The sequence below is a fragment of the Odocoileus virginianus genome, chromosome 11 (genome assembly GCF_023699985.2).
Source record: "Odocoileus virginianus isolate 20LAN1187 ecotype Illinois chromosome 11, Ovbor_1.2, whole genome shotgun sequence".
NCBI classification, from domain to species: Eukaryota; Metazoa; Chordata; class Mammalia; order Artiodactyla; family Cervidae; genus Odocoileus; species Odocoileus virginianus.
Genome location: NC_069684.1, coordinates 36,077,620 through 36,091,134, shown reverse-complemented (window position 1 = coordinate 36,091,134; position 13,515 = coordinate 36,077,620). Strand labels below are relative to the sequence as shown.

The window sequence follows — 13,515 nt, the reverse complement described above, 5'->3', positions numbered from 1 at the left end:
AACTCAACCCCCGAGAGAGCTGTCAGGGAAAACACTTTGTCCACCCTCACAGAGTGGGCTGCCCAGCACCACACTCTCTGGACATGTAACGCACCTCACCTGATACAACTGGAGTTCTGCACACTTTATTCCCTGCCCAGTACATTCCACCTCACTCCTTCCCAAATGGTAATCTCACTGCAGCTCTCTTTTCCAGATGTTGACAAATAGCTGGCATATCTTCACTCTAAACACAGCTCTGTGCTTCTTTCTCCAGAAATAATCAGAGAAAACAATACTTCTAAATGAACTCTGTAACCACACCTCATTCTGAGTGCTAGTGTTTGAAGCCTGATAATTTCATCTTGTAGCTGCTTCTAGAAGTACAGTTGTAAATCATCTTGAAGTACAGCTGACCCTTGTACAACAGGGGATGGGGGCTGACCCTCCATGCTCTTAAAAATCTGTGTATAGGACTTCCCTGGTGGTCTGAGTGGTAGTGGAGAATCTGCCTGTCAACACAGGAGACATGGGTTCGATCCCTGGTTTGGGGAGATCCCACATGCTGCAGGGCAACTAAGCCTCTGCACCCCAACTACTGAGCCCGAGCGCCTACAGGCCATGCTCCACAGGAGAAGCCGCCGCAGTGAGAAGCGCGAACTGCAACAAACAGGAGCCCCTGCTCGCCCAAACTAGAGAAAGTCTGTGCAGCAATTGAGACCCAGAACAGCCAAAAAAAAGAAAAAATCCACATATAACTTATAGTAAGCCCTCGATATCCAAGGTTCTGCCTCTGCAGGTTCAGCCAACCACGGATCATGGAGTGCTGTGGTACCTACTACTGAAAAAAATCGACACATAAGTGGACCCACACAGTTCAAGCCCGTGTTGTTCAAGGGTCATCAGCTGTACATGATACTCTTGCAAAGATCTAGCTCTCAAGGGGTAAGAGGTAGCGCAAGGGGTCAAGAAAATTCTCTACACAGACACCAAAGGAACAGAGAGACAGCAAGACAAAGATAGATGAAGCAACCAAGAGACCCAAACAGCAACCACGGAGGACGACAGAAGCCCCTCCCCTGCCCCTGGGCTCAGCAGAGAGCCCTTTATGCACCCACAGAGCCCTGTTTTGATCGAATCTAAATTTTAGCTTGGTTTAAGACAAATTCTGACGTTGGGTGGTGGAATCCATTACTTCAGCAGAAGCCACTGAGGGCTCTGTCCTTGAGACGGCTCTTTTATTCTGTCCCAGTGTCTGCTGAGGGACCTGGAATGGGGCCTACCTGTGGCCCTGCAGGTCTGGGCCCACCTGTGCTGAGGTCAAGTAAAGCCCCTTCCTAGGGTGAGGGCGTGTGTTACCCTGGGGACACCGGACAGCGATTCCTAGCCCTGCTGCCTGGACTCATTAAGAAATGAACCAGAACCTGCGCTTCCTGGGGCCAGGATTTATAGTTCATGATTCCCTCTCAAATGAGGCAAGTGTTCTGAATCTGTGTGAGAAAGCCTCTTCACATTCCTGTTGTCTGGTTTTCATTTAACCTAAAGAAGAAATTTATCTGATAGAAACTTGGTTAACATAGAAAAATTCTTACATCACTAAAATCTCCCTGTATTGGGGTGAGGAGAAAAAGGTGGCTTTTTTTTTTTTTTTTTTGGTTTGATTTGTTTGGTGCTTGGGAGTTACGGCTGCACATTTTTTTCCAAAATATTCACCAAGGATGGCAGTTCTTGAGAAGAGGTCATACAAACTACAACCAAGACGCGTGAGTAATGTCAACGGACTCAAGCGAGCAAGAGAACTGGCAGTTAGAAACAGGGCTGAGTCCTAAAATATGCGGTCTTGTATGGCTTTAAGGTGGTCAGGAAATAACCCCAGGTTGACTTCTCAAGATATTCTAAACAAAAGCAGTGTGTGTTTATGTGTTGTATGGGTGTTTGTGTGCATGCATCTTATAAAACATTCAGGCTATACTGTTATGTGTCACTTCCTTCAGTTTTATTTCCCCAAGCAGATGAAGAGAGAGATGGGAGGAAATTTCCTTCACTATCAAACTAGGAATTTTTTTCTATTCTAAAAGCAGAAAATAAATGAGACAAGTAGTCCTGACAGGACAAAGAGAAATGTTTAAAAATAAAAAATATTCCTCACAGACTCAGCTACCCAAATAACTAAACTGGTCTCTGATACAACACAGGACAAAACAAAGAAAAAGGTGAACAATCACACAAGCCTGAGATTCTACGTGAAATGAGGGCAGTAACATTCTACTTTGCAATGTAGAAGGGGAAAACTTGACACGGCATAAGAATAAAATGAGCAGGTTTACTAAAAGGAATGAGAAAATAATTATGAACTCTACAGATTACTTAAGAACCTGCAAATGAAACTGTACATGCATTAGAAAAACCTAGGGCACAAGGCTGCAGAGTAAGGTCTTGCTCTATTCCTAGGTGGGTACAAGCTTACACAGGAGAAAACTACTAAATTACAATAGCAGTCAAAGCAACATAAGACATAAGGCATTCTGATAAAACAGAATCTTTATGTGCAAAAAAACAAACAGAAAATACCTAGGCATATCCTTATCAAGAAAGAGCCTGCAAAAACATAGAAAAAACTTTCGTTAGTACAGCAAAAGTCAAACAAAAAAAAAAAAGGAAAAAAGAGAGAGGGAGAAAGAGAGGAGAAGAGAAAAAAACAGATATAAAACACAAATTTTCTGACAAGCAAAGTGAATTAAAGTGGACAATTAACAGCGAATTTCATGGGACACAGTTTGATACATGACTTACAATGACAAGAGTCCCTCTCCTGAGACATTGTGTTAAGGAAATACTGGACGTGGAAGGGAGACAGTTTTGATTAACATCCCTTTAGGAGGTGACTTCCTATTGGAAATGGTAGGAAGTTGCTGTGGAGTTATGAGAAAACCAAACCAATTAGGTAAGAGAAATGTAGGACCGGGAAGAAAAGGAGCAATGGCTCTTGTGAGCTGCACTCCACTATCAATGTATCACAAGTGCACTCTAATCATGTATACTTAATACACCCAGCTGGAGTTCTGTACATTCAACCTTAAACACTAAACCTTTAGGCAGAAAGAACAAAAGCTCTCAACCAAACTCCAGTTAGCCACTCACCATATGCACTTATGCTCTTCACAACCCTAAAATGTAAAGACTGACATCCATTTCTCATTGAGCATTATTCTAAAATAAAGAGGTAGTTCACAGGCCCAGTGGAGAAGGAAATGGCAACCCACTTAAGTATTCTTGCCTGGAGAAATCCCAAGGACAGAGGAGCCTGGCAGACTACAGTCCACAGGGTCACCAAGAGTTGGATACGACTGAAGTGACTTAGGCCCAGACAATTTGCTCCCAAGAGCTGAGTTTTGTGCTTCTCAAGTATCAGTAGTATTTGGTCCCAAACCTGTCTATGCAGTTGTGTTTGTTATTACAATGATCTAATTTAATTAAATATTAGATAAACCACTGAAACATGAGAGCAATAAGAATTTTTGTTTAGTGTGAAACAAAACTAAGTGTGAAAACTAAACTGAATGTCTTTAAAAGACTTGATAATGCTGAGTTGTTTAAAAAAACAGCTGTTCAACTAAGTTTGGGTGAGATTAATGTAAAAGAAAGAGGGAAATAAAATTTTGGTGATACATGATAAAAAACGTTTAAAGGATTCTGCACTAGATTTTCTTCATAAGTTTCTAGTTCCATCAAATTGAAAAGTATAGATGATAAATTACGGGTGTGGCTTTGTCAGAAAGACAGTCAGAAGTCTAATAAATGAGCCTACAATTGAAGAAAAGGCCTTGGCCCAACAGCAAGAGCTTGACAAATTTATGTACATCTATATACTTTAAAACAAATGTTTATAGTCTGTATCTTTTCATTATTCTTGACTTTAGCAACTTTTTTGATTAATTAACTCTAAGCTTCTATTGGGAAAGACAAGGTGGTTCTTTTTTTTTTATATACAAAGCAAGAGATTTATTGGGAAGGGGCCCCAGGGTGGGCAGCATTGGGGTAAGGGAACCCAGGAGGACTGCTCTGAGACATGGCTTGCAGTCTCAAGTTTTAGGGTGATGGGGTTAGTTTCCAGGTTGTCTCTGGTCAGTCATTCTGACTCCAGGTCCCTGCTGGTGGTGGTGATGCCAAGCAGGGCCCTGTGGGGCTCTTAGAATGAAGGCCTTTTCGTCCCCCATTCCTTGTAGGCTAGATTCCAGCCTCCATGACTTTCTCTGAGTTCCAAACGGCAGAACAGTTGCTGAACGAAGGAGAAGCCAAGATAAGTTGCTTCTAACAAAGTCAAATTCATCTTCTACACATCTAACCCACTGCCAGTCATGAGTCAAAGGACTGGTAAAGGTTACTCTAATGGAGGCAAGTTCAGCACAACCAGCACATCAACGAAACACCAAGTTTCACCATCTTTCACCGAGTACCACAGGGAAGGTTAAGATATGTTTCTCATAGTTGCAAGGAAAATGTGATGAATGCCAGCTGAACACTTTCTGTAAACGTCTGGCAGCAGAGAGAACGCTGTGTGGGATTAATGCTAACTTTGCAGAAATGGTGTTGTTCAAGATTTTGCCCAGGAAGAGGCCAAGGGAGATCGGAGCAGCCTGCTTTATTTCTACCACCCACCCCCCGCCCCCTATGTACACCCCTCTCTGTCACCTTCCCTTTCTGCCCACAGTCCCCACCAGTTTCTCCAACAGGCAAAAAAGCAAACACACATCTGCTTCCTTTTCCTCATTCCCCTGCAAATCAGAAACACAAGGGAGTAATGGAAAGAAATTAACTGTGGCCCAAACTTTTAATTCTGCTTCTGCTTCTTATCTTATTTTTCCTCTCCCACTTGCCAACAGATGGGAGCAACTTTTTAGGAGCAGACAGACCACAGAGAAATCCCATAATTCGAAGGTTGTGTTCCAATCCACATTAGAACACGCAGCCACTCCTGTTCCCCAGACCTCACTTCATAAAGACATGGAGCCTCTGTGCACAATGACGGGACTCCTTCCCCAGGGAGGGAAATGTGCCCCAGAAGATTTATTTCTAGTCCGACACGGAAAAGCAGAATAGCTATGTACTTTATGCATTCTGTCATTATTTGATTAAAAATGGAATTCTAAGGGAAACTAGCTTAAAATTAAAATTCATTATTTATAGCAGCCAATCTTGGTCAGAAGAATTTATAATGATTTATTGCCTTTAATGCGTAAGTGAAATAGCAAGACTCCTTGAGCCAACACTGGCAGCAGCAAAGATGAACACAAGAGAGTTCACTACACCTTGGAGAGCAGGTTTCCATGATACCCAAGGCCGAGACACAGAGGTCTTTCTCCAGCAATCACTTTATAGGAAGACATTTAGTCTTAGCCATAGTTAATCTACATGTAAACCCTTGGGTGGCATGCTGAGTTTTCTTCTCCTTTTTCTCTATCATTGCACTACAGCTACAGCTTTTTCTCTAACATTGTGCTACAACATTCAAACTCCCCAAAGGAAAAAACATTTTCATTCTCTGGGGGTAACATATTATATGAGTATCTCCAATGATTTATGTTATTTATTTCTGAAGAAGAAGATAGGCAGAGAAGGAAACAGGGCGTTTAAGTGAGAAGGTGGGGGGTCATTAATGATGAAGAAGCTAGTGGTGAAGTCATCAGCCCCCAGGGCTGACTCGTCACTCGCCGCAGTGGCCCACCTGCTAGAGTTGTGGGACGACTTCAGGTACTTGGCAGAGATGATATTGAGGGAGAGGATGGCGTCCACTGCGGCTTCATCCACCTCGGCCTTATTCCTGATGCGGCCTGAGAGAGACGAGAAAGAGACCAGGACACGGGGACATTTAACAACAGAACAGTGATCCATTAAGCCAAACGAGACTGTCAGACCGCTGTGTAATTTCAGGTGCCAGAAGAGTCATTTGGTTAACTGTAGTTTCCAAGTCTAATCTGGGAATTCTCAGTCTTCCATTCTTCTCCATATTCTGGCTCCCTTACTTCCCACATTCAGTTAACTGTGAATATTTATTCATTGTTCAAAGAGCTTCTCATATTCATCTCGACTTTTATTTCCAACATCACTGCCCTGCTCATCAGGGGAAGGTCATCCCCTTCTAATCAGAGACAAGCAACAGTCATTTAACTGGTCTCCCAGCTGCTCTCATGGCTCTCCTGATCAATCCACCCCACACTCAGCTTCTATAATGTTCTTAAGCCACTGCCTTCATCATACCACTTTCTTATTTAACATTTGACAATTCTGTTTTCAAATACTAAGACTAGGGTATGCAGCAGTGCACAGAGTTTCAGAACACAGTCTCTGGAGCAGAACTGCCTGGGTTCAAATCTCAGCTCCGACACTAACTGTCTGTGAGGCCTGGGCATATGCTCAACCTCTTTGAGCCTCACTTTCCTCACCTGCCAAGTGGGAAAAACAATTCCTCCCTTTAAAGATTTTTATGATCATATTATATGTTATGTTATATTATGTGAACTAACATTTTTAGAGCATTCAGGAAAGCACCTGCCATATTTCATGCTTGTTTAAAAAAAGTAATAAGCCATAGGGTTTCAGAAAAGCCTTAATACCTGCTGCCTCTGCTCACCACCCATTCTGGTCAGAAAGCATCTCTCTTTTTTTGTGTGTAAAAATTAATTTTGAAAAGCTTGAAAATCACTGTCCTGCATAGGACAGAGTAATAACCATCCTTCCAGAGGTCCCTCATTTGGTCTGCAGGTACCCAAGAGGTTTATGCATAAAATTCAGAAGGGCTAAACTGCATGAGAAAAAAATCACAACTTTATTTTCAGGAGCCTCTTCTGAAGGAAACGGGCTTTTCCTTCAATTACGAGGGGAGGGCACAAACCACAGTAGACCAAGCAGTACTTAGACCTTTGTCCCAGGCAGAAATCAGAGATGTTTCCGTATCACACTGATGCCAACTATATGACCCTCATTACCACTTTGAAATGATACAGATTAGACCCTCTGCTTATTTAACACATCAATAGAGAGCTTATGTTACAAATTTGTTTAGTATTTTAACAACTGTATTTCAATATTATTCATTCCCTTAGTAATCCCAAGTACTTTGTTTTCTACATTTAAAAACATAATTCTGAGGCTTCACTTCTGCCAAATGGGTCCACAGTAAAAACAGGTTCAGGCCCCTGCCTTAACCTCTCAGTCTACAGCTGATGCTGTTGGTTCAATCTTTTCCTCTCACCTCAATTCAGTCTCTTCTCTCTGGCCATAGGTTTCTAGCCATTTGCTCATTAGACATTCCTGACTCTAACTCCAAATGCTTGCAAGAAAACAAACAAAACCCTCCAATTTCTCTCTAATATACTCAGAGCATCTCCTACCAGCTAACCCAGTTCTCTTGGATCTTTTTTGTTGTCCACTCTCCTAGCACAGGTCTGTTTCAGTTGTCCTCATTTGGTACTCAGTCCTCAAACAGCTCTGGACACATACACACGCTACTCCTCACTAGATCACAAATGCACAAGGAGCAGAGGCTTCTCTGGGGCCTTCTCAGGGCCTCTGGCACAGAACCACTCCCACAGTCCTTGAGAAAAATAATGGCAATTGCATAACCTATGAAGGGAGCTGGGAAACAAGAGTACTTTTGAACTCAGTCTCTCTTCTGATGGTCATGTTTTCCAGTGCAGTCTTCCACATGCTCCCTATGCTCCAGACAGGGACCAATCACATCTCTAAAAAAGCCTGGCTCCATCCTCATCTGAAGAAACGTACTCACCTACCACCAGCTCACGGACATCCTTCCAGTGGAGCTCACTCCCCTTCTCATGGATGATGGTCACTGTGATCCTCCGCTGGATGCCCTAGGTAATGGAGCAGGGTTGCAATTTAGCTGGGGCCACCTCTTATTTCCTCTTGTTTGCCCTTTGCTAGATTGTCTGGTGTGGGGGTGGCAAGAAGGGGAGGTATGGAGAGAGATGGGAAGTGCTGTCCACACTGTTATTCTGAACCAAGGGACACAGGTGAGGGACTGAGGAAGAGCCAAGTGCTGATACAGCTTCAAGAACCAATGCCCAGACTGTAAGTCCCAGAGTATGCCCATCTGGTTCACAAGACTTCTGAGCACTGATTAAAACTACTTTCCATTTGCCAAAGAGGGACTTGCATTTCACGGCTAGATTTTCAGTCCACTGAAACCTTACTTCTCTATCTCCATTAAAACCTTCCGGCTGTGAAAGCAGAGTTTCTTAACATCACAGAGTGAAAATGGCATAAAACCACAGAGGAGCTGCATACATTCTAATAACTGAATTAAACAAATTCTTTCAAAATAGCTCTTTTAATATGTGTATTTATACACAAAAGCCAAGGTTTGAGAAACTTTAAGGATAGAGCAAAGTCTCCCAACCTCCAAATTCCCTTCAAATGCAGATAAAAAGGCAGAGAAACAGAGGGCTGTTTCTTATTCTAACTCTTTTTGGTGTTCCTTTCTAGGCCGTTTTTGGCTCCTTCGTTAGTACCTGGTGAAGCAAAAATGTCCCCTGGCAGGGCAAGCCTGCTGTATGGTCCACCACGGCTGGGATATACCTGTAAAAAAAGAAATACGAAAGAAAGAGGTTAGATGGATGCTTGTGCTAATAACTAATTGCAACTTCACCTGCAAGGTCCTCCCTGGTTGTGCTACCCCTCAGTGGTTTCTGTTTTCCTAAACTCTGATCCCACATCCTTCTTGTCATCTGGAGTGGACATATAATCGCACAGTCATTTGCATTTAGTAAAACTTTCTCTGTATCCATGTCTCATCATCCTTATTAGACTGAAGTGTTCAAATGGCAGTAACACCTTTTGGCTCCATCCCAGCTCCCTGTCTAACAGATATTCTATAAATGTATTATTGCCATGGCAAGTGTCAGGAGATAAGGAAGAGATAATTTCAGATCTTTAAGAATCAGAAAGCAATTAACTCAGTGGAAACCATTTACTGTAACTTCTTCACCATCATAATGCAAGTTATAATCACATTATGATCTGTCTACAGAAAGTCAAATTTCTTAAAGTAATGTCACTACTGACGACTACTGCAGGATCAATAGAGCCAAACCTCACACACAGCAGCAACTCAATAAATGTTTCCTGGAGGTAACTGTGATGGTGGTACCCAGCATGATTAGCAGAGGATCGTTAAAATAATATTTATCCCCTATCCTTTAACTGATATAGCCTCTTCCCTCTGTTTCAGGAAAGGGATCTCTTTTGTGTTTTTCAAAAGCATTTCCGAGACAAGTATAAACAGTGATTACATTTGCCACCGAGTCTAACACAGCTCAGAGTAAGCCGATGCTGATTATTTTGACTGGAGCCAAAAGTCCTTAACTGGGGGTGATTCTGCCCCCATGGGATATCTGACAATGTCTATTGTCACAATTGGAGGGGAGGAGCTACTGGCACTTTATGGGTAGAGGCCAGGGATGCAGTTAAATACCTATAACATGTAGGACAACCCCCGACCACAGGGAATCATCCACCCCCAAACAGTGCAGAGGTTTAAAAACCCTGGTCTATGGAAATATTCTGTCCCCTAAGCCCCTGAGATGTGGATATAAGTCTCTGGCTCCATTGTGCACAATATGCTCCCGACTCCCTTTGCTTGTTTGCTGATAAAACCCAGTATGTAGGTTGTTTTCTCTCTTAACAAAGTGCCAGACTCCATGCTCCTGCTAACAATAAGGTAAATTACTCAGTAAGTATTGTTCACTGTTACAAAATGTGGAAATAAATGAAGATGTCCTAAAGAAGCTGACAGTCCTGAGTTCAAACCCCACCCTACTGCTTCCTTGGTCATATTATTTAATATCCCTGAGCCTAGATTTTCTCATTTGAATAAGAATATGGTATGTTCTATGAGGAAATAAATGAGAAAACAGTTTTTTAAAAAGTAAATTATAATACTAGGTAGTTCTCTGACAAACATCTGATTCAAAGAATAAACACCCCTAAAATTCAGTTCAAAACTAGAATGTGGTATTTTGTGAACCTGAAGACAAAGAGATTAAAAATTACATTTTTTAATTTTGCAAAATTGTCATATTTAAAAATATATAAAGTGGACTTACTCTCCCGTAGGCTCCAGTTCACTGATCTCAAACCAAACCAGAAGATCATACTTGCTCATGCTCTGGCCAAGGCTGGTTTTGCTCATGGTATTTAACTTGGTAGCTGGAACTTTTAAAAGTTTTTGGAAAATGTTAACATGTGGTCCAAGTCTACTCAGCAAAGATACAAGCTTCTATAATGTTAGTTTTCAAGGACACACTTGGCAAAGGCAGTAAGAATCAGGGGACAGATTTCAGTGCAGGAGACCCAGAGACACTTCACCAACTCTACGTGTACCTCTAACTTCAGGGAACAAGGAAAACGGAGGGTCAGCATCTTTCTCCCTCTCTCCCTCCCAACAAAATATCCAATGATGAGAACACAGGTTTCATGCAGCATAAATGTGCTCACGAAGCCATTAAAAAAAACCTTCCTGAGGCTCTCACACTTGCAGCATGCAGAGCACATAACAACATGGGAGAGACAATGTGGGGAGGGTCTCACTGTGTGTGGTGTGTGTAGAGAGCACCTGTCCCCTAACCCAGTGGTTCCTGAACCTCCTGCACATGAGCATCACCTGGGGATCTCAAAGACGAATGAGGCCATCCCGCAGGCCAATTAAAGAACAATCTTCAGGGATGAGGCTCAGTCCTCTGAGAGGTTTGAAGCCCCCCACGTGATTCCAGTGTATGGACAAGTCTGGGAACCACAGATCTAACCTGTAGACACAGGATTCTGTAAATGATCTGTTCCCATTTTCTTCAAATGTAAATTCCATGTCCTTATCTGTACTGATGAAATACATTAACCAAAACCCTAGTACTTCCAAGAATGTCAGATTCTATAAGACGGGCATTTTGAAACACTACATAGAAATCCTGAAATCTTGGCAATTTGAAGAGGGTTCTCTGCTCTGAATCTGGGAGTAGTGGTGTGAGGATCCAGGGACCTGGAATCTAATTATCACTTGACCACTAACTAGCTTTGAAATTCTGGTTGAGTCACTTAACACTGGAAGTCTGTCTCCTCACCTTTAAGATAAAGATCATAATATTAGCTTACTATCTAAAGAGATATTGTGAGAAACCACTGATGCAATGAATCTAAAAGGGGCTTTATGACTCTTGCAGCACTAAGCATGGCCTGTCGGCATTATTCACCCTAGCTGAATTCCAGGTAAGTTGTTGATGATGCTACTCAAGAAGGTAACAGGGGGTTACTGATGTGCATCTAAGAGTCAGAAAGCAAAACCAGAAGCATTTTTTTTAAAGCCATCTACTATTAAAAAATCCTTTGAATTAATAATACCACTACAAAGAATCCAAACCAATAAACCTAAGGAGCCCCCCCACCCCATGATGTGAAAAGGGCATAAACAGAGAAGGTGCTTCCTAAAAATCTCTCTGAAGGAAATGTGACATGACCTTGACAATGTGGTGAACTCTACACTCAGGTCAAGTAGCAAACAGAAACATCCGTGGTTCCTACACAGAAAGCCAGACTTTGGGACTGGCCCCTGAGGATGGTTCTACATCTAAGGCAGAGCTAATTTAGCTACTAACCATCTCGTTTAGGTACCCTCTTGGGCTGGCAGCTGGGAACTGGCAGAAAGAGAAAAGGCGGTGATGGGTCAGCCCCATCCTGGAAGGTGGCAATGGCGGAGGAGGCAAGCACGTTGGCATGCTCAGAAAATGTGTCCAACACATGCACATTCACATAGTCAGATATGAGAAATCGGATCAGCTCAATCTTTCTCTCATGGTCTGAAGGCAGGATGGAGGTAAGGCGCACAGAGATGGAGAATGAGCATGGGGTGGGGGGGAATGTGGCAAGTGGGCAATGAGGAAAAAGGACGAAAATAAACAAAGAAAAGTCAAAACAAGATACATGAACATGCAGAACAAATGTAACATGCAAAAAAATGCCCACCACTGAAGTTAAAGGGGTTACACACAGAGCAGAGAGACTGAGGAGCAGGGAGTTTATCAAAATCTGCAACAAGAAGACCAGAGCGTCAGACTGGATAGAGCCCTAGAGCTTCTCACCAACAATTCTAGGTCCTGCTAGATACTGGAACATCGGGATGCACAGAAGTTGAGCAGGAATTTGAATATGACTTTTTACCTGAAAAGTCATGCAGAATTAGAGCTGTACAGCATATAAAGAACCCAGCTGGCACTCACCTGGCTTGGATAGCGGCATGGGTGGAGGGAAGAATCGTCGAGACGGCTGGGGTGGACTGCAAAGGAAAATGAAAGTTCTTTAAGACTAAAAAGACCTCTATGATAATACTAATGGCATGTTTAAATCCCCTTTAGAAGTAGATCATCTGTACTTTCAACACTAGCACATTATCAGATATCAGATATATTCCCACACAGTAAAACTGAGGCTAAGACATTTTAATAGAAGTCCCCTTGTTAAATCTTACCTAATGAATAAGAAAAATTTCCTGTTAACACTGACACTCTGCCATCATCCCAGAGTCCCCATCATGCTCTCCTCACTCATTCTGGTGTATCCACTCAGACACACGTTTCACAGTGACTCTATGCTCCATGCAGTTCTAGGTGATTAGGAATAATTATACATAATTTCCAAGTTATATCTCGATTACCTCAACTTTATCCTATTCAAAGTCTCTTTCTACAAGAAGATGGTACTCAAGGCCCCCTGGGCAAAACTCAATTTGCTCCTCCTACAATTAGTGACTGGGTGGCTTAGAAGAAAGATGGTGACATTTCTAAAACGGAAACGTAGGACAATATATAAAACTATCACTTACCCATCTTAATCCCTCAAAAGACTTCTTCCTTTCCAGCAAGTGACAATAACAACAACAGTATCAACAACAAAAATCTTTGCTCATTTGGTCCAAACCTGTGAAGTTCCTGTCCTTGCAGGTGAAGTGGGTGCTGCTGATAATGCCCAAAGACTTCAAACACAATCGGCTTGGTTTTGATATAGTCCACGAATGATTCCGTAACCTCCACTGCAATCTAATAAGGAGTAGGGCCAAGCTCGATTAGGGAAAGATTTTTTATAGAAAAATGCACATGTCTGCAGCAAACAGCACTTAGGCACTTTTCAGTACCTGGGTATGCTGGGTATTTTACTCTGCAGGCCTCTCACACCAGAGACGGGCTCTTCTCTGGTTTTCCTTCTACAGCAACTTGACCAAGCTCCAGGCGTTCAAGACCCTCCACCACCTACCCTAACTGACCTCCAGCCCCTCTGCGTCCTTTAGTCAGTATGAGGACTCCATCAGCTGCTCCCTTCGCCTGTTCTCTCCTCCACTTTGAGGGCGGGCCCAGACGGCAGCCCTACCCAGGAGGCCTTCCCACTTCTCTGTCTCTCTGTTATTCCTGTATTTCAAGGCCCAGATCAAACAGCAACAATGATATGAAAACTAGGACTGCTGACTATGTGTCAGGC

General features: G+C 42.6%; 1 protein-coding gene across 8 annotated transcripts in view; it reads right to left on the bottom strand.

The window, feature by feature from the left end:
- KIF1B (kinesin family member 1B) overlaps window positions 1-13,515 on the bottom strand; it is a 153,974-nt gene that overhangs the window by 17,949 nt on the left and 122,510 nt on the right. For all 8 annotated transcript variants that reach the window (XM_020889297.2, XM_020889714.2, XM_020889492.2 and 5 more), the window contains 6 exons: window positions 12,961-13,079; window positions 12,264-12,319; window positions 10,101-10,209; window positions 8,508-8,574; window positions 7,766-7,850; window positions 5,705-5,810 (listed from right to left, as the gene is read on the bottom strand). In XM_020889297.2, coding sequence (XP_020744956.1) covers window positions 5,705-5,810; window positions 7,766-7,850; window positions 8,508-8,574; window positions 10,101-10,209; window positions 12,264-12,319; window positions 12,961-13,079 — 542 coding nt within the window. The remainder of the gene's footprint in view (window positions 1-5,704; window positions 5,811-7,765; window positions 7,851-8,507; window positions 8,575-10,100; window positions 10,210-12,263; window positions 12,320-12,960; window positions 13,080-13,515) is intronic.